Source organism: Citrus clementina, unplaced genomic scaffold, assembly GCF_000493195.1.
Source record: "Citrus clementina cultivar Clemenules unplaced genomic scaffold, Citrus_clementina_v1.0 scaffold_8, whole genome shotgun sequence".
NCBI classification, from domain to species: domain Eukaryota; kingdom Viridiplantae; phylum Streptophyta; class Magnoliopsida; order Sapindales; family Rutaceae; genus Citrus; species Citrus x clementina.
This window is the reverse complement of record NW_006262022.1, coordinates 5,357,204-5,381,828: the sequence shown is the minus strand read 5'-3', so window position 1 is coordinate 5,381,828 and position 24,625 is coordinate 5,357,204. Positions and strand designations below refer to the sequence as shown.

General features: G+C 34.0%; 2 protein-coding genes across 3 annotated transcripts; both read right to left on the bottom strand.

Annotated features, from left to right (window-relative positions):
• Nucleotides 1-1,531: 1,531 nt before the first annotated feature.
• LOC18035004 (isoflavone reductase homolog PCBER) lies at nucleotides 1,532-9,830 on the bottom strand. The gene is given in 7 exon segments (XM_024179344.1): nucleotides 1,532-1,698; nucleotides 1,930-2,133; nucleotides 2,775-3,012; nucleotides 3,111-3,158; nucleotides 3,161-3,271; nucleotides 3,374-3,502; nucleotides 9,765-9,830. Coding segments are annotated over 7 exon segments (963 nt in total).
• A 7,221-nt stretch (nucleotides 9,831-17,051) lies between these two features.
• On the bottom strand, nucleotides 17,052-19,284 carry LOC18035583 (isoflavone reductase homolog PCBER). Of its 2 annotated transcripts, none has more exons than XM_024179168.1 (5): nucleotides 18,941-19,284; nucleotides 18,676-18,810; nucleotides 18,196-18,436; nucleotides 17,565-17,765; nucleotides 17,052-17,470 (listed from the first exon to the last, which is right to left on the bottom strand). In XM_024179168.1, exons 1-5 carry the CDS (start codon nucleotides 19,121-19,123, stop codon nucleotides 17,304-17,306), a joined length of 927 nt encoding a protein of 308 aa, XP_024034936.1. In that variant the 5' UTR covers nucleotides 19,124-19,284; the 3' UTR covers nucleotides 17,052-17,303. The 2 variants fall into 2 exon arrangements, with proteins under 2 accessions (XP_024034936.1, XP_006423303.1); XM_006423240.2 differs by having other exon boundaries at nucleotides 17,565-17,768; nucleotides 18,941-19,283.
• Between the last annotated feature and the right edge of the window lie 5,341 nt (nucleotides 19,285-24,625).

Sequence of the window (24,625 nt, the reverse complement as noted above, 5' to 3'; positions counted from 1 at the left end):
TTTTTCTGCTGATTGGGACACTAAGTTTGACTAAATCCCATGTTTTTCATTTTCTTTCACTTCACCGAACTCAATGACATTATCCTTTCTTTTAATATTTTCTCTTTTTGACTTTACACAGGGGCTGAAATTATTTTTCTCATGTACCACTATACATTAGTTATCATTTGGATTTCTTTCATTTATACAAGCAAAACTCATTTCTTTCTTTGTGAATGGTCTCGAACCAATAGGCCATTGACCTAGTACGAGAGCATATTCAAACCCTCATAAGAACAATTCTGAAAGTTTAGTTCCCTGTAGAGGCAGTCTTTTCCCTGCAATAGCCAATGCAATCGATGTAATTATAAAAAAAAAGAAAAAAAAGTCCAGTTTCAGTGGATTTGATTAGTACAGAAGTGTGGGGATCAACGAAATTGTCATTTAAAACTAAAAGTTGGTGCAAATACAAAATTGATTATTTTATAATATGCTTAAATGGATTATGAGTTGCTGAGAGTGATTGTTGACGGTGACAATCAGACAACTTATTAAGGATGGTAAGGTAGCCACTAGTATTTTCATATTTGGCACTTCATTATTTTCTAGAAAGCATACACAACATTACAACAAGACGAGATAACAACCATTCAGTTTTAACAATGTTTCTTTCTTGGTAAAAATAGAAAAGAAAACAGAAACAGCAGAGTGACAGATCCATAATACACACCAATTTCAATTTATAGATAATCCATACGGTAGATGGTTGGTCGACTTATTGTGATCCTACTGACAGTTAAGGAGGATGCCGGTGCAGAAGAGATACTTCATACGTTCATAAATTGATACCCCTACTAACAAATGACGTGCATGCAACAACCTCTGCAGTTTTATCATTTTGAATGCAAAAAAAGTAATAAACATGAAAAAAAATTTGTTTCATCACTCACTGTCCAACGGGCCAGGCTGAGAAGTGTAATAAGTCTAGGTCTAGATAATTAATGCGCATAAAATGCAGAAAAAAAATGTGAAGAGTCAAAAGGTAGCTGTTAGGGATTGGCCACTGTTTTAATGTGATGATAATTGTTGAATGACAATGTCTCAAGTTATGGAACTGTAACATGTTTCATGTCTAACCAGAACTAGAACAAGAATCATGTGGGAGTTCTCAATGCATACTGTATCATATTGATGTTCTGATCTTATCCATGAATGATCTTTTACGAATCTGCAGAGACAGCAAGTGAAGCATAAGGAAAATCAAAGTTAGTACCATACAAGAGGGCATCTCCACTGATGATGGAGGTGTGAAATGAAAAAAAAAATTAGTGAATACCAATATTAGTGTGAAAAACTAGCATAAACCAATGCCAGAGCTTGGCTTCTTGACAAGAAAGGCAACTTGATCTTTGCTAGTATAGTATAAATAACATCATCTAACAAACTTCACTGAACTGGCAAAAGCAGGGAAAGCCGCTATCTTTATACCATAGAATCAGGGATGGAAACCACCCAATTTTTTGTTAGGATCCTGCTGCTCATCTCAGAAGGTTTATATGAACTGGTTGAGGTACTCATCCACAGTAGTGTAGTTGACATCTGGATAAAGCTCTGTTGCCTCTACTCCAAATGAAGGTTCAATTTCGAAGTTGGTCTGATCTCCCAGGACATAGGCAGAGTGCCCAATAGGTAATATCATATTGAGTGGATATGAAGCTTCTGTAAACACAGGAAAACAGGCAAGCATCATCAAAACTTGACATCCTTGCGAGCAATCTGAGATCTAGAAAGAAAACTGATACATACAGATTTCAAACAACACAACCATGAATAGGTGTTCTTGAGATTGTTGAAACCGATTAGATTCTATCGCATTTTGGAGAAGGAAAAAAATTTCCATTATCGGTCAGTTACATCTATCCACTTGATAAAGTGATAGTTCTAACTAACCTTGAATGTTTTTCAGAAGTTGTTCCTCTGTAACATAGACCCTGTCAAGGGCTTTGCCAATCTTTTCCTCCCACAGAGACACAAGATCATTAAATGAGTAGATATTGCAACGGGGTCTGATGTAAAGTATTTTGTTCAGTGTTCTTGGATCATCCACCGCTTTGATAGAATTAATTCCAATATCGTCTTCCTTGTTAAAAATTACTGGGGATCAAATGACAAAATCAGTTACATTGATTTAACTACAGTGTCAAGATCAAATATCAATATTTGGCTATTGCCGAAGAAATTACTCTGATTCGAAGTGGCAACTGATCTTTTCCAATTAATGTTGGTGAATTAATGTGTTAAAATCATCCCCTTATTCATGCTTTTTCAAATTCACGTGGCTTAATAAACATTGCCTTAAAATCAAAAGTTTTTTGCATAATTTACATAAAAGTAAAATAGAGTGTAAAAGAAAGAATTTCTTAGTGGGAGAAAGAGAGAAAAAAAAATAAAAATAAAATTCCTCCCTAGATAACGCCCCATTCCCTTTTTTCTTTCTCCCCCCCCCCCCCTCCCCTTTCCATTTTCTTCTTCTGCTTACTATCCTTTATAACTTTTTGTACTTGTCTCCCTTAAATGGCCTTTGAACACAAGTAAATGTCTAGGCTTTGGCGAGGATAGTTTGGTCATTGCATTTTGCAAGTAAGATGAGTGGTGGAGAAAAATGAGGAGTGCACGCAACTCTTCAGCAAATCCCTCAATAATTTCATTTTCTTTATTAATTAATCTCCTTTTTTATCTCCAAACAGTAACCACACATTGCGTGTACAGAGTAAATGTATCCAGAAGCGCTTTGCCTTTTGCATTTCCATCACCTACGATGACCACTTTATCCCTTGGAGGAGCTGTGGCTTCAGGCTGTGAGAAACTGGAAAGATACAAACCAGCGAAGAAATTGGAAGCTACGTAGGTGTATGGAATTCCTTCATCCTCAACAGCTCGGCGGATTTTAGCCTTGGTGGCAAATGATGTTCTTGCTGGCTCAACGACATGCACGCGATCAACATCATTTCCAAATTCTGAAGGAAAGAATCTCTGACTAATAAACATAAATAATTTTTTAGAACAATTCACACATTTGAATTTAAAATCCCAAGTAATTAGTTAACGCATTTACTTAAGTTAATCAGAACCTTAACATTTCCAGCTTCTTTAAAATCCCAAGTACTTAGTTATCGCAATTTGCTGCGATAATGTTGAGTTGATCAGCTAATTGAGTGCGACCTATCGCTGATATCACCACATCCACTTGCTTTATTGTACTCACCAAGCTCTCATGGCTGTATAGATCTCCCTGCAAACAAAATTATAATATAAAATCTTTACATTAATTAATTAATTAATCACAATAAAAGAAAATTGGCGGGAAAATTGGAAAGCTAAAAGAGTGGCGCACATGAACTAAATTGACGCTGAGATTTTTGAAACGGTCGAGGATTTTGGATTTGGAAGGAGTGGAGAGAGTGGAGTCTCTCACAAGCTCGAATGTTGGGTGATCGGCTTTCGCGCTCACTTCTACTAAGGTCTTATTTGGGATTGAGGTGCTGCAGTTTTTAAACTACAGTTGCGGTAAAAAAAAAACTATAGTTATAAAACAAAAATTAATAATATGTAGTATGTATATGATGGGTGAATTTTCGAATTTTAAGAATATGGAGACAAAGAACAAAAAACAATTCTTAGGATTTGAGACGTGTTTGCACACTTTCCTTTAAGGTTTTATTTGCCCTCACCAATCTTGGTTTGCTATAGAGTTTTAATGGCAAATTACCCCCAAGATATATCAAATCCTGAATACAATCTCTAGCAAATAAGATTGTATTTCCAAAACATATATGAAACCTGCAAAATCTGATTATGATCTAATTGTTTGTCTATCTTTAATAAAGAAGATGTTTATTTGAAAGAATACAACTATTAGAAATGGTACTTCTTTAAAAAAACACTCTTTTGGTTTGAGTTTGCATCGATTGACAATTGAAATTTCCAAGCTTGCTAACCGTTTTTCCAGTTGACGCAAAAACACGCTCTCTGGAAATAAATGGTTAGCCGTTTTCTCAATAACGGTGAGCCGTTTTATTCCAGAATGTCAAATAAGTTGCTCTCTGTAATTAACGGTTGGCCGTTTTATCCAAACGGTTAGCCGTTTTCTCTAGAACAGAAAACATGCTCTCTAAAATTAAACAGTTAGCCATTTTCTCCAAATAGTTAGTCGTTTTCTCTAGAATAGAAAACATGCTATTTGGAATTAAACAGTTAGTCGTTTTCTCCATAAACGGCAAACCGTTTTCTTCCAGAATATCAAACCAAAGATTGAAAATGTTACAATCTCTCTTACAATCCCCCACTAGATTGTAATATTTTTCATATTTATTAATGATAAACTTATACATACAAAAAGATATCTTTCGATTTTAACCTTTAATTAGTGAGTGTATTTCAAAGCATTTACAAAACAATAGTGTGCTAAGCATTAAACTTTGTCTCTTAAGTAAATACCGGAGATACATCACATATAAGCTATCCCAGATTTTCAAAGTTGTGTTCCAATATTTAGCACTATTCCGGCCTTGTGCTCTATCTTGGATTCATGAACATTTACTAGATTAAACCATGATCTTGTTAGAAACGGCACCATTTCTTATGTTCACTTAGGTGAAGTTTCAAATCATGTCTTTAGCTAGTATAAGACTTGAACTTCATTAAGAGTAAATACTCAACCTCAACCTCGTAGCTATTTGCACCGAATATCTCGAATGTGATTATTTATTACTCGGTGCCAAACCAGTCACATAACAACAACTTGTTATTATCCATTTAACTATGGAGTAGCGGTGCAACTACTACATAGTTGGGTTATCGTCGTTGGTGACTTTATTATTTAAAGGTTTCAATCCCATTCCAAAAGATGTATCCTTAACTAAGTCTCTTGTAAGACCTTTTGTTAAAGGATCCGCTAGGTTCTTATTAGTCCTAACATAAACAATATTAATAACACCATCTGCTATTAATTGTTTCACATATTCATGTCTCAAGCTAATATGTCTAGACTTTCCATTATACACTTTATTATAAGCTCTAGACAATGTAGCTTCACTATCGCAGTACAAAGAAATAGATGGCATCGGTTGTGGCCATAACATTATATCAAACAACAAATTTCTCAGCCATTCTACTTCCTTGCTTGCAACTGCGAGTGCTATAAACTCACTTTCCATTGTTGAATGAGTTATGTACGTTTGTTTCTTTGAAGCCCAAGCAACTGCTCCTCCAGCAATTGTAAAAATCCAACCAGAAGTGGATTTATTATCTCTTATATTGGTTACCCAACTAGCATCTGAATATCCTTCCAGTACTTCAGGATAATCATTATAAAACAAACCCAAATTAATGGTCCTTTTAAGATAACCAAGTATTCTACCAATTGATTTCCAGTGTTCAACACTAGGGTTACTCGTGAATCTTGACATTTTGCAAACTGCAAATGCTATATCAGGCCTCGTACAATGCATAGCATACATCAAGCTACCAATAGCACTAGCATATTCTAGTTGTGCTACTACTCGGCCTGAATTCTCTAATAATTTAATACTAGAATCATATGGGGTATTAGCTTCTTTAAATTTCAAATAATTGAATTTAAGAAGCACTTTCTCTATATAATGAGATTGACACAACGAGTAACCCCCACTATGTTTCTTCACTTTGACACCTAAGATAGTATCTACTTCACCAAGATCTTTTATCTTAAATTGTGAAGTTAAATACTTCTTTGTATCATCTACTCCTTGCATATTTGTTCCAAAGATAAGCAAGTCATCAACATACAAGCATATAATCACACCAAAATCATTCGTAAATTTAAAATATATACATTTATCAGCATTATTATGCTTAAAACCATGAGATAAAATTACCGAATCAAACTTCTCATGCCATTGTTTTGGTGCTTGCTTTAAACCATAAAGTGATTTGACTAACTTGCATACCTTTTTTCTCATTTCCTGGTAAAACAAATCCCTCAGGTTGTTCCATATAGATTTCTTCATCAAGATCACCATTAAGAAAAGCGGTTTTAACATCCATTAGATGCACATACAAATTATTCAATGAAGCAATTGCAAATAGCACTCTTATAGAAGTTAACCTTGCTACCGAAGCATATGTATCGAAATAACCAATACCATTTCTTTGCTTAAACCCTTTGGCTACTAATCTAGCCTAAAAAGTTTGCAAAGAACCATCACTATTGTACTTTCTTCTAAATACCCATTTGCTGCTAATTGGTTTAGATCCTAGAGGAAGATCAACCAAGACCCATGTTTGATTCGAAATAATCGAATCAATTTCATCATTTACCGCCTCTCTCCAAAAAGAAGCGTCTCTAGAAGACATAGCTTCGCTAAATGTCTTTGGATCTTTTTCAATATTTAACAACAATGGTACTTTGTTAAGTACATTCTTTCTATCCCCTTCAACCAAGAAGAGCAGTGCTTGTGATGAAATAAAATTCGGAGCTAAACTCTTTTCTTTCTTTTCACCTTGACTCCTCATTGGTTCGAAAGATGTCATAGAGTCTTTCCTTTTATTATTGTTAGTGGAGGTAACAGGAGTATTAACACATGGTTGATCAATAATTGATTCTAATTCAATATTAGAATCATGTTGAAATTTATTCTCAATAAATTCAACATCTCTAGATTCCACAATCACATTATAATCTAAATCTAACAACCTATAAGCCTTGGAATTTTCAGCATATCCTACGAAAACACTCTTTATACATCTAGCACTTAACTTTGATGATTTAGGATCATGTATTTTATAAAAAGCTAAACAACCCTAGACCCTTAAATACATCAAGTTTGGTTTTCTTCCTTTCCAAATTTCATAAAGAGATATATGTGTTTTCAAAGATGTAATTCTGTTATGAATATGACATGCAGTGAGTAATGCTTCCTCCCACCAATTATTTGGTAGTTTTGCATTAAGGATCATGGAATTTATCATATCCGTGAAGATCTTATTCTTTCTTTTAGCCAAACCACTTTGTTGAGGAGTAAATGGAGCTGATCTTTGGTGAATAATTCCAAATTCTTCACAATAATTATTAAATTCAATTGAGAAATATTCACCACCTCTATCACTACGAACCATTTTGATTTTCTTATCTTTTTAGTTCTCAACTTCAGCTTTGAAAATTTTAAATTTATCAAAAGCTTCATTTTTTGTTCTAAGTAAATACACATAAGTGTATCTAGAACAATCATCAATAAAAGTGATAAAGTACTTCTTACCTCCTCTTGTTAAAACGCCATTATACTCACAAATATCGGTATATATTAAATCCAATATTTGAGTATTTCGTTCGGCTTTAAGAAAATGTTTCTTAGTTAATTTAGCTTGGATGCAGATTTCACACTTATGACCTTTAACATCATTGCAATTAATCAAACCATGCTCAGACATGTATTTCAAAGATCTAAAATTCAAATGTGCTAATTTAGCATGCCAAACATCACAAGACTCAACAATATAAGCTAAGTTGATATTATTATTATTAATGTTGAGTTTGTACATTCCATCACAAGAATACCATTTCCCAACAAATAATTCATTCTTTGAGATAATACAAGTATTACCCTCAAGCACAATCTTAAGCCCATGCTTACACATACAACTAGCAAAAATAAGATTCTTCCTAACGAAAGGTACATGAAAGACATTATACAATGTGACTTTCTTTCTAGAAGTGAAGTTGATCTCAACTACTCATTTCCCTGCTACTATGGCTGCATTATTGTTCCCCATGAGAACCATTTGTCCTTCCGTTTCTTCTTTGTATGATAATAAAAATTTCTTATCATTACAAACATGAATTGTTGTACCCGAATCGAGCCACCAATCATAGGACTTAGTTTCAGCCATATTGGTTTCGATAATCATGCCAATTTGCATTTCAGAAACCATAGCACAAATCTTTTCAGATTTGTTTTCAATAACATTAGCTTTATAGGAATTCACTTCTTCCTTTTTTTTTCTTGAATCTGCAATCACTTGGGCGATGACCTTTCTTACCACAAAAGAAACAATTTCCAGAAAACTTTTGTGTGCTGGACTTCTTAAATTTCTTGTCATTCTTGACTTTAAAATTCTTTGAGAATTTACTAGCTTCAAGAACATTAACTTTAGTAGAATCATGCTTATCCTTGGATTCGCGAGACCTAGTCTCTTCTTCAATTACCAAGTGTTTTTGCAATTCTTCTAAAGTTATGTTCTCTTTACTATAAAGGAGTTTCTTTCTATAATCATTCCAACTTTGAGGCAATTTAGCAATAATAGTCCCAACTTGAAATGATTCAAAAATTTCAACTTTTAACTCTCGAAGCTTAGCAACAATAATTTATAACTCATGTATTTGATCAAGAATGGATTGTGTGTCTACCATAATAAATTCAAAATATTTAGAGACAAGGAATTTGTCAGTACCTTCTTTCTCCGTTTTGTATTTGTACTTAAGAGCATTCCAAATTTCCACCAGAGAAGTCATAAAATTGTAGAGATCATATAACCTGTCAGAACGCGTATTGAGTATGTGACCCCGGCACATCAATTCATCATCTTCACGACGTTTCCTTGCAGCCTTAACAACTTCGGTATCATCTTCTCTTGGTTCTGGAAATGGTTCCAATTTCGGATCAAGAACATATGTCACTTTAAGAACAGTAAGAAGAAAGAACAATTTTCCCTTCCAACGAGTGAAATTTGTTCCATCAAAACGATCGAGATGGACACTAGGATTAAGAAATGGCGTCAAACTCTTCTCAGCCTCTATTTGCATCAAAATAAAACCTTAAAGATTGATGGGTGAATTTTCAAATTTTAAGAATATGGAGGCAAAGAACAAAGAAAAGATCTTAGGATTTGAGACGTGTTTGCACACTTTTCTTTAAGGTTTTATTTGCCCTCACCAATCTTGGTTTGCTATAGAGTTTTAATGGCAAATTACCCCTAAGATATATCAAATCCTGAATACAATCTCTAGAAAATAAGATTGTATTTCCAGAACATATATGAAACCTGCAAAATCTGATTATGATATAATAGTTTGTCTATCTTTAATAAAGAAGATGTTTATTTGAAAGAATACAACCATTAAAAATGGTACTTCTTTTAAAAAACACTCTTTTGGTTTGAGTTTGCATCGATTGACAATTGAAATTTCCAAGCTTGCTAACCGTTTTTCCAGTTGACGCAAAAACACGCTCTCTGGAAATAAACGGTTAGCCGTTTTCTCAATAACGGTGAGCCGTTTTATTCCAGAATGTCAAATAAGTTACTCTCTGTAATTAATGGTTGGTCGTTTTATCCAAACGGTTAGTCATTTTCTTTAGAACAGAAAACATGCTCTCTGGAATTAAACGGTTAGCCGTTTTCTCAAAACGGTTAGCCGTTTTCTCCAAACGGTTAGCCATTTTCTCCAAACGGTTAGTCGTTTTCTCTAGAATAGAAAACATGCTCTATGAAATTAAACGGTTAGCCATTTTCTCCGTAAACGGCAAACCGTTTTCTTCCAGAATATCAAACCAAAGATTGAAAATGTTACAATCTCTCTTACTGTATATATTTTAAATAATAATTTTGACAAAATTATTAAAGATAATAAATTTTTTATTATACAAATGAAAAATTATATTAAATAGCTTTTAAGTTACAACAGTTAGTGTTTACCAAATATTTTAGTGCTGCAGTTTTAAAGTTATAGTTGTTCAACCTCAATTTCAAACGCACCTTAAGTACTTACCGATGTATCCGGTTCCGCCGATAACCAGAATCTTGCTTTTCATCGCCATCTTCCCAGATTCCGCTTGAAAATTTTGAATTTTTTTTTGGCTTAAAAAAAAATTGAACACTTTGAGATGTTGGCTGGATACCGTTGAAGATATGAGATTGGGGATAGCACGACCGTTACTTATCTGTTTCTGCTATCTCGGGTGTCCAATTCATTTTTCTATTTGGATCGGGCTTGGTGGGTTTATGGGCATGGGCCGACTAACGCAAGCATGTTGTTGGCGTGCGTTTCTGGTTTGGGTCCAGTTCAATTTTATACTCGGCTTTTAGCTCGACGGATTTTTTTCCTTTTTAAATATTACATTAATTTTACTAATATCAACATCAAATGGAATAAATGTGTAGCTTGAAAATCAGCTAAATAATCAGAGGACGTTACTACAAATAAGAAAAGTAATCTTTATATTAATTGCCACTGACATGATTGATCTTATTTTACCTTTTCAAAGTTTGGAAGGGAGGTGAGAACCATTCAATTAAAAGACAATTATGTATTGATGATTATTGGATGCAAATTCTTACACAAATAAAAATTGTACATATTGATATTTGAGATTGACATACTATTATTCACTTATTTTTTAAAAAAGAATTAAAAAAAGATAATATAAGACATATTTTACTTAAGGATGTACTGTTTGTTCCATCCATTACAAAGAATCTATTGAGCATTTCAAAACTTACCATTGACAACAATTTATTTGTCGAATTTCTTGGATCTATTTGTTTTGTGAAGGATTCATTGAAGAGGAAGGTTTTGCTGAGAAAAGGTTGTATAAATTGCTGCTCAAATCCTTTCCACAACCTAAATACAAGTCTTTTCTATCTTACAATCAAATAAACAAACCTTTGTCTATGTTGCCTTTTTTTTTCATTCCAATTTTGTAACTAGTATTGATCATCTTAAGAAATGTTTTCAATCTCAATAAAAATGCTTGTACTAACTCTTTTTCACCAAAAGTTTTGACATCCCAACCCTCAAAATCTAATGTATATTTAAATTTATTTATCCTCATTTATCCTCTTCAAGTATTAAAGCACTTTTGTGAAGCATGTTAGCTTAGTAAATTTCATAGGCTTCATTTTCCTAATACTGAAATCAAAACCAAAACTACACTAGAACTTGATCACACTAATCTATGGGGCCTTCACCACTCTATTCCGGTGATGATTCATCCTCTGGTGAATCAAAAGATAAAGATATTGATACAAAAGCTGAGATAATAGCTTGTGCAAAGAAGACACTAAGCAAAAAGCAAAGAGAGCAAATTCTGGATGATGCTTATAATAGGTACATGTTTGACGATGATGGCTTGTTAGACTAGTTGTTACTAGAGGAAAGGAGGCATCAGCAAGCAATTAAACCTATTACCAAGGAGGAGATTACTGCAATGAAAGCACAATTCAAAGAAATTGATGCCCAGCCTACTAAGTAGGGATGGGCATAATTGAACCGAAACAAAAAAAAAAAAAATTCGGTTCGGTTTAGTTCTTTCAATTTCAATTTAGTTTTTTTAAATTAAAAACCTGAATATATAAAAACCAAACCAAATGGTTCGGTTTGGTTCAGTTTTTGGATCACAAGTTACAAAATTCGAATTGAACTGATATAATGGCATTTTTGTAATTTCACATTATATATATATATATAGACACACACACAAAATTACACATGTTTGCACCACTCTCAGTCTCTACTTTCTACTCTCTCACTTTCTGTTTCAGCAGCCACAAACCCAAATCCTAAGTCCCAACTTTGCAATCGAATCCAAGTCTGTGGGTGGTCGGTGCTGCTGAATCCGCATGTGTCCGGGTCTAGGTAAACCCGTACATCCAAAACCCGAACCCGGATATATATTAATTTTTAAAAATTATTTTTAATATAAATAGGAAAGCAAAAAAACCCAAATGGTGCCCTAGCAGCTCATTACACTTTCCCAGCCGCACAAACATTTCCTCTCTTATTCCATCTTCAGCTCATCTTCATCAAATCAAATCATTGTCGCATCACTTACCCATATTTGCGGCTGTTCAACATCATCATCATCATCATCAACCGTCGTTTCATTATCTTTTCTGCCGCGACCGATAACTATCTGTGATACGGGCTGAACGCCGCCTTCGCCAATCGCAATCGCGGCTGTGTTCATCATCATCAGCCGCCGCCACTTTCAAGAACGATACTTGAAAATATTTTGAGGGGAATCTTATTTTTGGTCATTTTATGCTGCGTTTACTTTTTGGATTGGAGTGGGAATCCTGAGGAGTGGGAATCCTTGGATTAGGAGTGTGGAGTGGGAGTGGGAGTAGGGTGTTTACTTAGACTAAATGAAAGTATGGATTGTCAATTAGAATCCTAATTATTTGTTTACTTTGTCTTGGATTGAGAGTAAATTGTTTTAAATTACAATTTTATCCTTATGTACAGAATTATAATTTGTAATTAAAAAATTAATAAAAAATATATTTGGAAAATAAAATAAATATTTTATTATATTTATAAATTAATAATAATTACTAATATTCTTAATTATGTAAATCATAATTTTTTATTAATTTTAATTTAAATTATGTGAATAAAAATTATTAATAATAGCAACACAAATGAAATATTATTATTGATAATATAGTACAAAATTAATATTTTTTAGAATAAAATATTTATTATTATTAATTAAATAAATAATTAATATTTATTAAAATTAATGTTTAATATTATTAATTTAAATATAATATTTATTTATTTTATTAAATTTAATAAAATAAATATGATATAATTATTATTTTTAATAAATATGATATTATTTATTTTATGAAATATTATTTATTTTATTAAATATTATTTATTTTATTAAATATTATTTATTTTATTAAATATTATTTATTTATTTTATTAAATATTATTTATTTATTTTATTAAATATTATTTATTTATTTTAATTTTATAAGGATAAAATGGGAAGAGGGGGGAGTGGATTCCCACTCCCACCTCCCCCAATGGGAGTGGGAATCCCACTCCCCACTCCAAATTTAGGTGGGACCCACGGATTCCCACTCCCACTCTCCCCATTTTTAAGGTAAGTAAACACTGGAGTGGGAGGAATCCACACTCCACACTCCCACTCCAGAAAGTAAACACTACCTTAGTAACAGTGTGTGCGAGTGCGAGTGCGAGTGCGAGTGCGAGTGCGAGTGAGAGAGAGAGAGAGAACGTGGCTTACTCGATGCCACTTATCATGCTTTCATCGTTTTTCATCCAGTGCGGGGTGGTGTGGTGGTGTCTGTCTTTGTTGGCTTTTTGGAAAACTTGTTGCTTTTAATGGCGTATTACTTCTTCTGAATATCCAATCAACGTAAACTTATTTGCATTACCCCTTCAGACCAAGATGTGTTGAGAGCCCCGCTATCGTTAATCGCCTTCAAGATAGCCGGTTCATCTACCATCTTCTCCACTCTTGGCACCACCAACCCCAGATCAGCACTCCATTCCTCGATCATGATACGCTTAAAAGCATTGTCGACTATATTCTTCTGTCGAGGGTACCTCTGAAGTTACAAGGAAGAAAGCCCTGTGATTTTATTTTTGTCTTCAAAGTACATGAAGGAAATATACCCTTAAATAAGGTGGATCCCGAGATAATCAAATAATTGCTTCTTAAATGCCCAAAGAATGTATTGAAGCCTTCACCAGAGCGATTTATACATGTCAGTCACTAGAAAACAAACTATGGATAATGGTGGGGTACCCTAACGATACCCTCTACCCGTATTTGGTGTTCTTCCCCAGAAATAGATGAAATTTTTTTGATCAATTAGCTCTATCCTTTCCAACATGTCCAAAGTGGTAGCCATTTCCGAGGAAATGGAGCCCATCTTCCCTTTTTGGGTTCTCAGGGTACCCCTAAAGGCGCCCTCTATTTAGTTACCCATCGAGCTAAACATCATATCGCCACGTGTCGCTTCTACTTTTTATGTAAGTTTCTTTTGCCTCCAAAACTTCTTGCCAAAAGAAACTAGAGGGATGTTGTTTGGGGGAAAAATAAGAAAGATAGCATAACGCCACGTGTCAACGAATGGAATAACTTCAGTGCAATCCGAGGTACCCGACATGATTAGAGGTACCCCGCACGATTAGAAGTACCCCACACAATTTGAGGTACCCCGCACAATCTGAGATACCCGGCATGATTCAAGGTACTCTGCGCAAATAGAGGTACCCCGCACAATCTAAGGTACCCGGCCTGATTAGAGGTACCCGGCCTAATTAGAGGTACCCTGCATGATTATAGGTACTCAGCACAATTAGAGGGTACCTGGCCTGATTAGAGGTACCTCGCATGACTCAAGGTACCCCGCACAATCTGAGGTGCCCAGCATGATTCAAGGTACCCTGCGCAAATAGAGATACCCCGCACAATCTGAGGTACCCGGCATGATTCAAGGTACCTAGCGCAATAGAGGTATCCCGCACAATTAGAGGTACTCCGCATAATCTAAGGTACTTGGCATGATTCAAGGTACCCTGCGCAAATAGAGGTACCCCATAAAATTAGAGGTACCCCACATAAATTGAGGTACCCTGCGTAATTAGAGGAACCCGGCTGATCAGATGCAAGAGAATCTTCCGAAAATATCCACCATGAGAAACGTCTCCATCTCTTAAAAGATATTATTTGATTTTGTCATAATTAGGAATAAAAAATGTCGTGTTAAAAGGGGGGACAACCGCATGTCACCTTTACCAAAAGTGAAGGACACTGTCCCAAGGACAGTGGTCCTCAGCCGCCTACCCGACAGCTACTGCAGAGGTACCCTGGACCACTCTCCAGCGCGCGCCACGTTTCTAAAAGATGAGATACCCGGCGAACATGAACATAACGACCCAAAAATCATAAAAAGGAAAAATGACGTTAGCCAAAAAGGGTACGTCACGTGGCAGCTGAGGTACTCCATATATAAAGGCGCATAAGTTTCATTCTCCGAGAGGTCTCTCACTCACCATTAACACTCACATTCCAAAAAATAGGTTTCCTTGAACCTTAAACCCTAATTTACAGAGGGCTAGCCAGTTCTCTTTGTCATAAAAGCTTGAGTTTGCTAACTTGAGCGTCGGAGTGTGAACACCGGGATACCCCAGCTTCACCTCTAACCTTTATTTCACTGTTTTACAGGTGTGAAGCTCATTTTGAAGGACATCTCTATTGGTTTTGACCTTTCACCATTATTACCACTCCCTCTCCCCTTCTCACATCCCCCAAATTTAAGATACACTGCACCGCACACAACAAACCAGTGAGGTACCTCATCTCCCCCAAAAATACAAATTCATTGTTCTAGATAGGTTTGGCTTTTCCTACCCCAAAATCTGTTGAAAACACTAATGTTTTGAACGAGCCGCCACATTGGGTTGCTGATTCTGGGCAGCCAAACAAAATTGTTGTTTTTGTTAATTAGTTTCCAGATGAAATAATTTTTCTTTGATTTGCTAAAATCCTGGATATGTATTTCTATTTGATTTTTTTAGTTGAATTTAGTTTTTTTTTTTCAATTGGATTCATCAATCCGAGTTGGAAACCCGCAGTCAGGGAACCCGAATTTTTTCGGGTTGAACCCGTACCGGACTCGAAGTGGAAAAATGCGGGTTTATTTTCGGGTCTGGTACAGAAAATATTCATCCGGGTCCGGATCCCGAATGGCTAAACCCGGACCCGAACTCGGATTTTGCCATCCCTAATGACGAAGGTTGAAGATGAAGTAGAGGGATAATATCGTTTGGATCCCTACCTTTTAAAAAAATTTAGTATAGCCTAATGTTTAGGAAATATTTGCATATAGAAATTTTGTTATGGCCATTTTTTATTTTTTTTTTGTAAATTTTTCAAAAGTGTCATTGACCGGAAGTCAATAAGGCAAAATAAAACTATTAGGAGAATCAAAACTGAACTGAAACCGAGCCGAAATCGATAGGTGAGTCTCGGTTCGGATTTTTTCCCTTAAAATCTAAATATTTTTTTATATTATTTTTTAATCTAAACCGATACGAAACCAAAAGTTTATCCCAAAACCGAATCGCCCACCCATACTGCCAAGAAGGTGGCTAAGACCAAAGCTCGAAAGATACGGGTTGCCATGCGAAATCTTGAGAAGGTTCGCAAGAAGGCAAATGTCATATCAGACTAAGCGGACATCTCTGATCGTTCGAAGAGGAATCAAATTGAACAATTATACAAGACAACTATACCCAAAAGGCCGACAAAAGAATACTGGTCCCAAAGAAAGGAGTTCAAGAGAGAGCTGGAAAGGGGAAGATTCTTGTTGATCCACGAATGAAAAAGGATGCAAGGACACGTGGATCCAGCAAGGCCAGGTGGTTTGAAGAAGGGGAAAATTGGCAAGGCTCAGAAAGGTAAAGGATCTGTGAAGGCTTCAGCAAAGAAAGGAAAGAAAGGAAAGAAAGGAAACAAGTGAATAAAGATAAGCGTGCATGGCTGAACTGGCAAAACTTCAAAAAGATTTTGGTCATTTTTTTATTTCTTAGTCAATTTTATCTTATTTTTGGTTTCTTTGTCAAATTAAAGAAAAAGTGTAATGAATGTCGAGTTAATAATTAATTGTTGCGGGCTCATGTAGGAACTGTAGAATGTTTTGTTCTTCTTGTAGTATTTGTCTCCTTCCAATAGTCTGCTCTTTATTTTGGAACTGGTTCGCACATAAAACGAGTTTCTTTTGTTTATTCGAAAATGTTGTACTCATGTTGTTGATGATGCATCAGTTAAACGGATTTGGATCTTCTCCTAATATAATTTTTCTTCATCTTTATAGGAAATTTTGACATACAGTAACTAAATAATTCTATAGATAAGATTAAATTTATAAGAATTCAACATCATCGTAAAAAAAAAAGACCAAGATTTGCAATTTTTAATATTATTATTCTATTGTTTTTCCTTATCCTTTTCTTTAATTAAATTTGCTCTCAAATGTACTAGATCTTTAGTTTAGTTGGAGGATTATCCAACTCTTTAGAATACTATCTTTAATTTAATTTCTGAAATATCATACCTACTTTTTATTAATTTTAATTATTTTTATTGATAAATTACTTTTAATTTTTGCTTTTTACATAGATTTGTAACTCTATAATTATTTTTATAATGACTGCCCGTTAGGGGCTGTCGAAGCCATATCACAAGCCCCTGAAGCCCAACACAAGCACCCTAATAGAAGCCCAACCCACGCACCCACCTGATCATGATGGCTTTATAACTACTACTCTCAAATCAAGTACATGGCCTACTTCATTTGATCACTGACATAGCAAACATAATATGGTCTAACAAATTCCATGGACAACCAGAAGAAAGTAAGGCCAACAACCATAATTTTTACATATAAAACCAAAGATGGCAACAAGCCAATTATTTATTTACCAAGAGTCCAAGATCCTGCAAGCTGCAGCTGGAAACAGAGAAGGGTTACACAAACTGATTGAGGTACTCATCAACTGTAGTGTACTTGACATCAGGATAAAGCTGCGAGGCTTCAACTCCAAAAGATGGTTCAATCTTGAAGTTGGTTTGAACTCCCTTCACGAAAGCAGAGTGATAAATTGATAATATCACATTGTGTGGAGGTGCAGCTTCTGCAACATTTTGGAGAAGACAGGATCAATAACATTTACGGCAGAGAATATACGGCTCTCTTTAATACATTTAAAAAAGAGAGTTTTAACCAACCTTGAATATTCTTTAGGAGCTGCTCCTCTGAAACATACTCCTTTTCGAGGGTTTTACCAATCTTTCTCTCCCACAGAGACACAAGATCATTGAATGAGTAAATATTACCGGGAGGCTGAATGTAAAAGTTTTTGTTCAAGGTTCTCGGATCATCAACCGCTTTGATAGTGTAGGTTCCAATATCATCTTCCTTGTTAAAAACAGCTGAAAATCAAACGACGAAACTAAGTTAGATTCATTTAACTGTTTTGCAATGAAGTTATTTAGGCTCTGTTTGAAATTGTTGTGTGGCAACCATGATGTGGCGGTTCAGCAGCTAAAGTATCTGGTAATCACTTAAAACTCTATCTTAAAATCTATAATGACCACTTAAGATTCATTTCGTATTATGGTGCCATTAATGCTTTAATCGTAATATTTTTTTATCAAAGTAGTAAGAATATTACAAGTTTTTAATTAAACAAGTGTTGTATAAAATCAACTTAACTTGAAAGCTAAGGATAGAGGTGTTGATCAAAACACTGCAGCTCTCCAACAACAGTACCAAGCAAGACCATCCATTGTACAACAGACAATAACATTAACACCGCAATACATACCAAACAAACAGAGCTTAATTAAATTATGTTACCTTTTGGATTTCCATCGCCGAAGATGACAACCTTATCCCTAGGGGGGGCAGTGGCCCCAGGCTGCAACAAATTAGGGAGGAAGTAGCCATCAAAAAAATAAGATTCTACGTACGTGTACGGAATGCCTTCTGCCTCAACGGCTCGGCGGATGTTCGCCTTTACGTCATACGTCGATTTTGTTGGCTCCACGGCGCCATGGACTCGATCAACATCATTTCCAAATTCCGATGGGAAGAATCTCTGAGTAATAAATAATTTATAAACATCAACTAATTTTAATTGCTTTCATGCCATCGGTGTTTATACTTAATTAATTAATTAAATTATTTTGAGGCGCAATTGCGCATGTGACGGGTGTTTATTAGCGGAACTGGGAGCTCTACTCTACAGCGAGCTCCACACGAAGAATAAATCACCACGTGTGCACGAGTTCACAATCCTGATCGGAATCTAAGACATTTACATTAATTATGTCATACCTTAACGTTACCGGCTTCTTTAATGGCAGCAATAATCTTGACCTGATCGGCTATTAAAGTGTGACCAACTGTTGATATCACCACGTCCACTTGTTTTATCGCCTTCACCAAACTCTCGTGATTCAAAACATCTCCCTGCATAATAATAACACCACCCACAAAAATTAAATTAAAAAAAAAAAAACCAAGTCTATCAAGTAGAGGCTACACCGCCACGTGTCAAAATTTGGAATTAAAAAAATGAAAAAAAAAATTGATAACTCACGACAAGGAAATTGACGCCGAGGTTTTTGAAGTGGTCGAGGAGCTGAGATTTGGAAGGACCAGAGACTGTGGATTCCCTCACGAGCACGAACGTCGGGTGGCCGGCTTTCACGCTAGCTTCCACGATGAATTTACCGATATACCCTGTCCCGCCGATGGATAGAATCTTGCTTTTCGATGCCATTTCTGAAACTCGTTCAGTTCAATTCCGGAGAGTTAGCTGGTAGCCGCACTTTTACGTTTGATTAAATGGACTAAAATGCTCTTGAGGTCTAAGAGGGTTTTGAAAGTTTGTTTGTGGATCAAAGTCCTAATGCGTCCAGGTTCATTTCTTGTTGGGTCGTATATTGTTACTGTGTATAAGAATAATTTTTATATAATTTTAAAAAATTTTGATTTTAATTTAGGGTAATTTTTAGGATGACAAAAAGGTTTTATCCGACCCTCGACTTGATTGATTCGATCTTAATTTTAATGGTTTTGACTCGAATTTGAAAGGCTAAACGTTGGGTTAGGGCTTAAGGAATCAGGACCTAATTACATTTGGGTTAGGGTTAAAGTTTTACCAAAATGTTTTAACTCGACTCTTGATCTTTAAATTAATTTTTAAAATAAAAATATTATTAAACACACATACACATAGATGGTCACAACTACACTTTAGGGATATTTATCTCTATTTCATATTAATTTTGTTATTTTGTATTTGATTTATTTACCTATTGCTTGGTTAATATATTAATTTTGTTAGATTGTTAAATGTTCTATTGTTGTTAAGTTAAATAAAAAATAATTTATTAAATTCCTTACAAACAAATCCAACAAAAAAAAGGAACAATAATAATAATAATATTACTAAAGAATGAAGAATAGGAGTCATATTCTTAAAAAAAATAAAAAAAAAAATAAAAAAATTATTAAAGCCAGGTTGTTCTTTAGTTTGAAGGGTCAAGCTTTTTAGTATTAGAGTCCTTCATTTTAATCATAGGGTTGGGCTTAGGGGTGGTAATATGGGTCAGGATTCGTTTATTCGATTCGATTCGATGCAAATTAAATGGGTTTGAGTTTGAAAAAATTGATTCGTTTAATAAATGGGTGAATTCGATTCGATTCGTTAATTAAACGAATAGAATGCAGGTTTGAAAATTTTGATTCGTTTATTCGTTTAATAAATCGGTCATAAACGAATCGAATACGGGTCGATTCGTTTATTATTTGTTTAATTAAATTACTTTTTTATCCTTAAATTTATTTGAAAGCTTTTTAAAATTTGAAGGTTTTCATCCCCAGCACCACTTCCCACCGCGCTAACTACCCACCATCACGGTACACCATTGAAATTTTGCCTTTTATTGCTGTTTTATTGCCGTTTTGCTGTTGTTTTGTTGCTGTTTTGCTGTTGTTTTATTACTGTTTTGCTGTTATTTTGTTGCTGATTTACTACTATTTTACTGTCGTTTTATTGTTGTTTCGCTGCTGTTTTACTGCTGTTGTTTGGCTGCTGTTTCGCTGCCATTTTTTTTTGTTATTTTTCCACTGTTTTGTTGTTGTTTTATTCCTATTTTACTGATATTTTGTTGTTGTTTTACTACTATTTTGCTGCTATTTTGTTGCTGTTTTACTGTTGTTTTGTTGTTGTTTGGCGGTTGAGTTCTTGATCAATTTCAAAGTGTATTGAAGCCAGAGACAGTTCAAGCAATTATTACTACTAGAGATTGGAAGTTTGGAGAGATTGGTAAAACTTGCTCATAAAATTTATTTACTTTTCTTTTATAATATTATGTGCAATTGTTTCTAATTAAGATTTATTTTTATAAAATTATTGTAGAAAATTTGGATGTCACTGTGGACCAACTTACTCAAAACATTATGAACATGAGCACTAATTGTGCTCCATCTGCAGAGAGTGCCAATGATCCAAATGACAGTGTGTGAGTGTGGTAGATAAAGTTTTTATCTTATTTAATTATTATTTCCTTGAAAATGCTACAAATTTGCTATATATTTGATTTTTGAAATTTTACAATGACTATTATCAATATTGCAGCATGTTAATAACATTTTATTTACTTTTTGGTGTAGGATTTTTGTTTTCAAGGCGACAAAGACAAATGAAGAGAATTAAAGAAATTACATTTCTTTATAATTTGAATTTGAATTATTGTTATTTGTAATATTAAGGATTTGTAATTTAGTATTTGGATGACTGTAAAATATGATTTGAATTATTTGTATTTTGTTGTGGGATATTAAATTTGTGTTTTTTTTGCTTAATTTTGTTTATTAATTATATTTTTCTAAACGAATCCTGATTCGATTCGATTCGTTATGGATTCGTAAAGGATAAGCGAATAATAAACGAATCCGGATTCGATTCGATTCGTTTATCAATTCTATTAAACGAATTAAACGAATCGAACCGAATATTTGTTTAATAACCGAATCGAATCTGAATCCTGAAATTTCAATTCGTTTAATAAACGAATCGAATCCGAATCCATAGAATTTTGACCCAATTCGTTTACGATTCGATTCAAATTCGATTCGTTTATTCGTTTTGCCACCCCTAGTTGGGCTAGAGCTTGGCATGGCCCAAACACGACCTAGTCGATTATCAAGCCTAATAATTATAAATAAGAATAAACTCTATATTATGATAAATTATAATTTTTTTAAATCCGGTTTTAAGAAAGTTACCTCTAATAGTAATAATTATCGGTATATTGTAAAAAATATATCCCTTATTATGTTAAAGGTTTAAGATGAAGTAAAATATTTTTCTAAAATTATTTTGTACAATCATTTATTTTTTAGACTTTCAAGATGATTTTACATAATTCCAGCACTATAAAGATATATGTACTAGTTTTTTTCAAACTATGCCTATCTTTTTCATCATTGTTAGTACATTGAATTTGACATGCTGTATTAATTAGTTATTAATATAGTGCATATTTTATCGCTATATCACTTGCACAAAAAATAATTAAGTTAAAATAATAATTTTTGTAACTACACCTCTATTAAATATTAAACTCTCACAGTAATAAAATTAATTTAGTGTTACCGTTATGATTATAAATAAGTTTTACGGTAGAGTAAGATGATGTAAGCGTAATTTTGGCTTGCTTTTGGTTCACCATAAGAAACAATATTATAAGTGTAATACCGCCAAGTTCATTCTTTTCAATTTTTATAGTTGCAGAATTTCAATTCAGTTAAAAATATTATAAAATGAGTCATACCATTTTAAATCTTATGAAACATATGTTGTTATTCAAAATTAAAGAATTACAATATGTGAAACAATTGAGTTATGATGAGCGACAACTCATAAATTTACTATATGTGATATTAAATTTACTATATGTGATATTATTTGAAACATAGCCTAATTCTTATAAAATTATTTATTATATATCTTTCAGTTTGATTTTTAGAGTTTTCTCACCATAAAGTTGTTTCCTAGAATTTCTCTTCCATTAAGTAAATTTCACATGACAAATGTTTATGAATTACTTTTAATTTTTCTGTGTTTGTGACTTTATAATTATCTTTAGATCAACCGCATGGTGACTTTATAATTATTTTTAGATCAAGCACATGAGACTACTTTGTTTAATCACTAGTGTACTGACATAGTGGACAAAATATGGTGCTACAAATTCCATAGAAAACCAAAAGAAGGTAAGGCCAACAACCATAATGTTTACAGATACAGGGTGCGTTTGGGATTGAAGTGCTGTAGCTTTTAAGCTATAGCTGCTGTGGAAAAAAAGCTATAAGTATTAAATAAAAGTTAGTAATATATAGTAAATATAAATTTTAAATAATAATTTTGATGAAATTATTAAAGATATAATAGATTTTTCATTATACAAGTAAAAAATTATATCAACATAGCTTAAAAGCTACAGTAGTTAGTGTTTACCAGACACTTTAGTGCTGTAGCTTTTAAGCTACAGCTGCCCAACCTCAATCCCAAACGCACCCACAAACCAAAGATGGCAACAAGCCAATTATTTATTTCCCAATATCCTGCAAGCTACAACTCAACAGAGAAGGGTTACGCAAACTGACTGAGGTACTCATCGATTGTAGTGTACTTGACATCAGGATAAAAGAAAAATGGCTGGGTAGGACAATATTAGTTGCAATTTTGATTTATTAGTTTTGTCCAATACAAAAGTGTGGTCTAAGGCAAGTATCTCATTCTTTTATAAACTTGAATGATCGATTTAGGGTAAAAAAGATCTTGCTGCTGTTGAATATGATGATGATGATGAGAATGCTACTGCAGAGGGCTGTGAAGATGAGAGACCCGATAGAGACACTCAAGAGCAATTGTCCAGTGACAGTGACTCTGATAAAGAATGCAGAAAGTAATTCTTTTCTACCTATATCTTCTGTCGCATTATCTTGAAAAATATATCTATCAACTTATGCCTTTGTGATCTTATGACATTTTTTTGGTGTTAGGTATGATGAACAATTGGAGGAGTTTCTTGATCAAGCTTACGAAAACTACGTGGCCATAAAAGGAGGAAGCACGAAAACGTGCGAAAAATGCCTATGCCCCAGAGGACCAACTCTCAAAGGTATGCAGTCTTTGTGGTCAAATTGTGTGTGCGCGCGCGCGCGTGTGCATGTTTGCAATCAAGCACCTGTTTTTCGCCTATGCTTTCTGCAATTAGGCTGTGTTATAAAATTTCAATTTCCCTTGGGGCTTATGTGGCCTCTCTTTTTCTCACTTTGTCATGATTCTTGTTGCCTTCACATTGTAATCTTTCTTCTTCTTCTTTGTAAAGCTTAATTCATTATAGCTCTAATGGATGGTGATTTATTAGGATTACACTTTCTTTTCTCGGTTTAGAATTATAATAAAATCTCTCTGTAGTGATACATTTTATAAGAACAACGTCCAATAGTCACAAAAAATCTTATTCCTGCTTTAAGCCAATTATAAATAAGAACAAACTTCACATTGTAATAAGTTAACAACTTTTATAGAGCATATCTTAAGGAACACGCATCCACACAGTATTACTAATATGTATATTGCGCAAAAAAAAAAAATTGCTATGTTACATGAAAGATTTAAGATGAAATATAATATTTTTCTGAAATTATTTTGGATAATAATTTATTCTTTAGATTTTCAATAAGAAGACTTTGCATGTTCCCAATACTACACAGATGATAGATATAAGTACTAGTTTTTTAAATTATATGTTTACCTCTTTTATCAATGTCAATGCATTAGATTTGACATGCTTCATTAATTAATTATCAAAGTAGCACAGCTAATCAATAGATTTGTCACTGAATTTCCATTAAGTTTATAACATCTTCATATTAATAAAATTAGTTTAATCCCAACAATATGACTATAGAGAGGTTTTACTGTATATGTAATGTTAAGCATTTTGTTTTGGCTGCGCAGGGTGATGAGGATGAAAGCACTATGCATACTAGTTATGATTCAGACAAAGATCAGGGTAATCTAGATGGAAATCCTCTCACGGTACCACTTGATGATGGCATAGGGCCAACACAAGAGGAAATTACAAATAAATTAGGGTTGGCAATTTAAGGGCCTGGGCCGGGCTTTGCCAAGCCCAAGACCAAGCCCATATAATGTTTAAAAAGTCCAGGCCCTCTTAAAGCCAATTCAAATTGGGCGGGC

Coding starts and splice junctions, on each gene's coding strand:
- LOC18035583 (XM_006423240.2), bottom strand. CDS start 19,123: ATGGCATCGAAAAGCAAGATTCTATCCATCGGCGGGACAGGGTATATC. Junction 18,437..18,675: donor AAGAAGCCGGTAACGTTAAG/GTATGACATAAT, acceptor TTTATTACTCAG/AGATTCTTCCCATCGGAATT. Junction 17,471..17,564: donor GCTCCTAAAGAATATTCAAG/GTTGGTTAAAAC, acceptor AAAATGTTGCAG/AAGCTGCACCTCCACACAAT.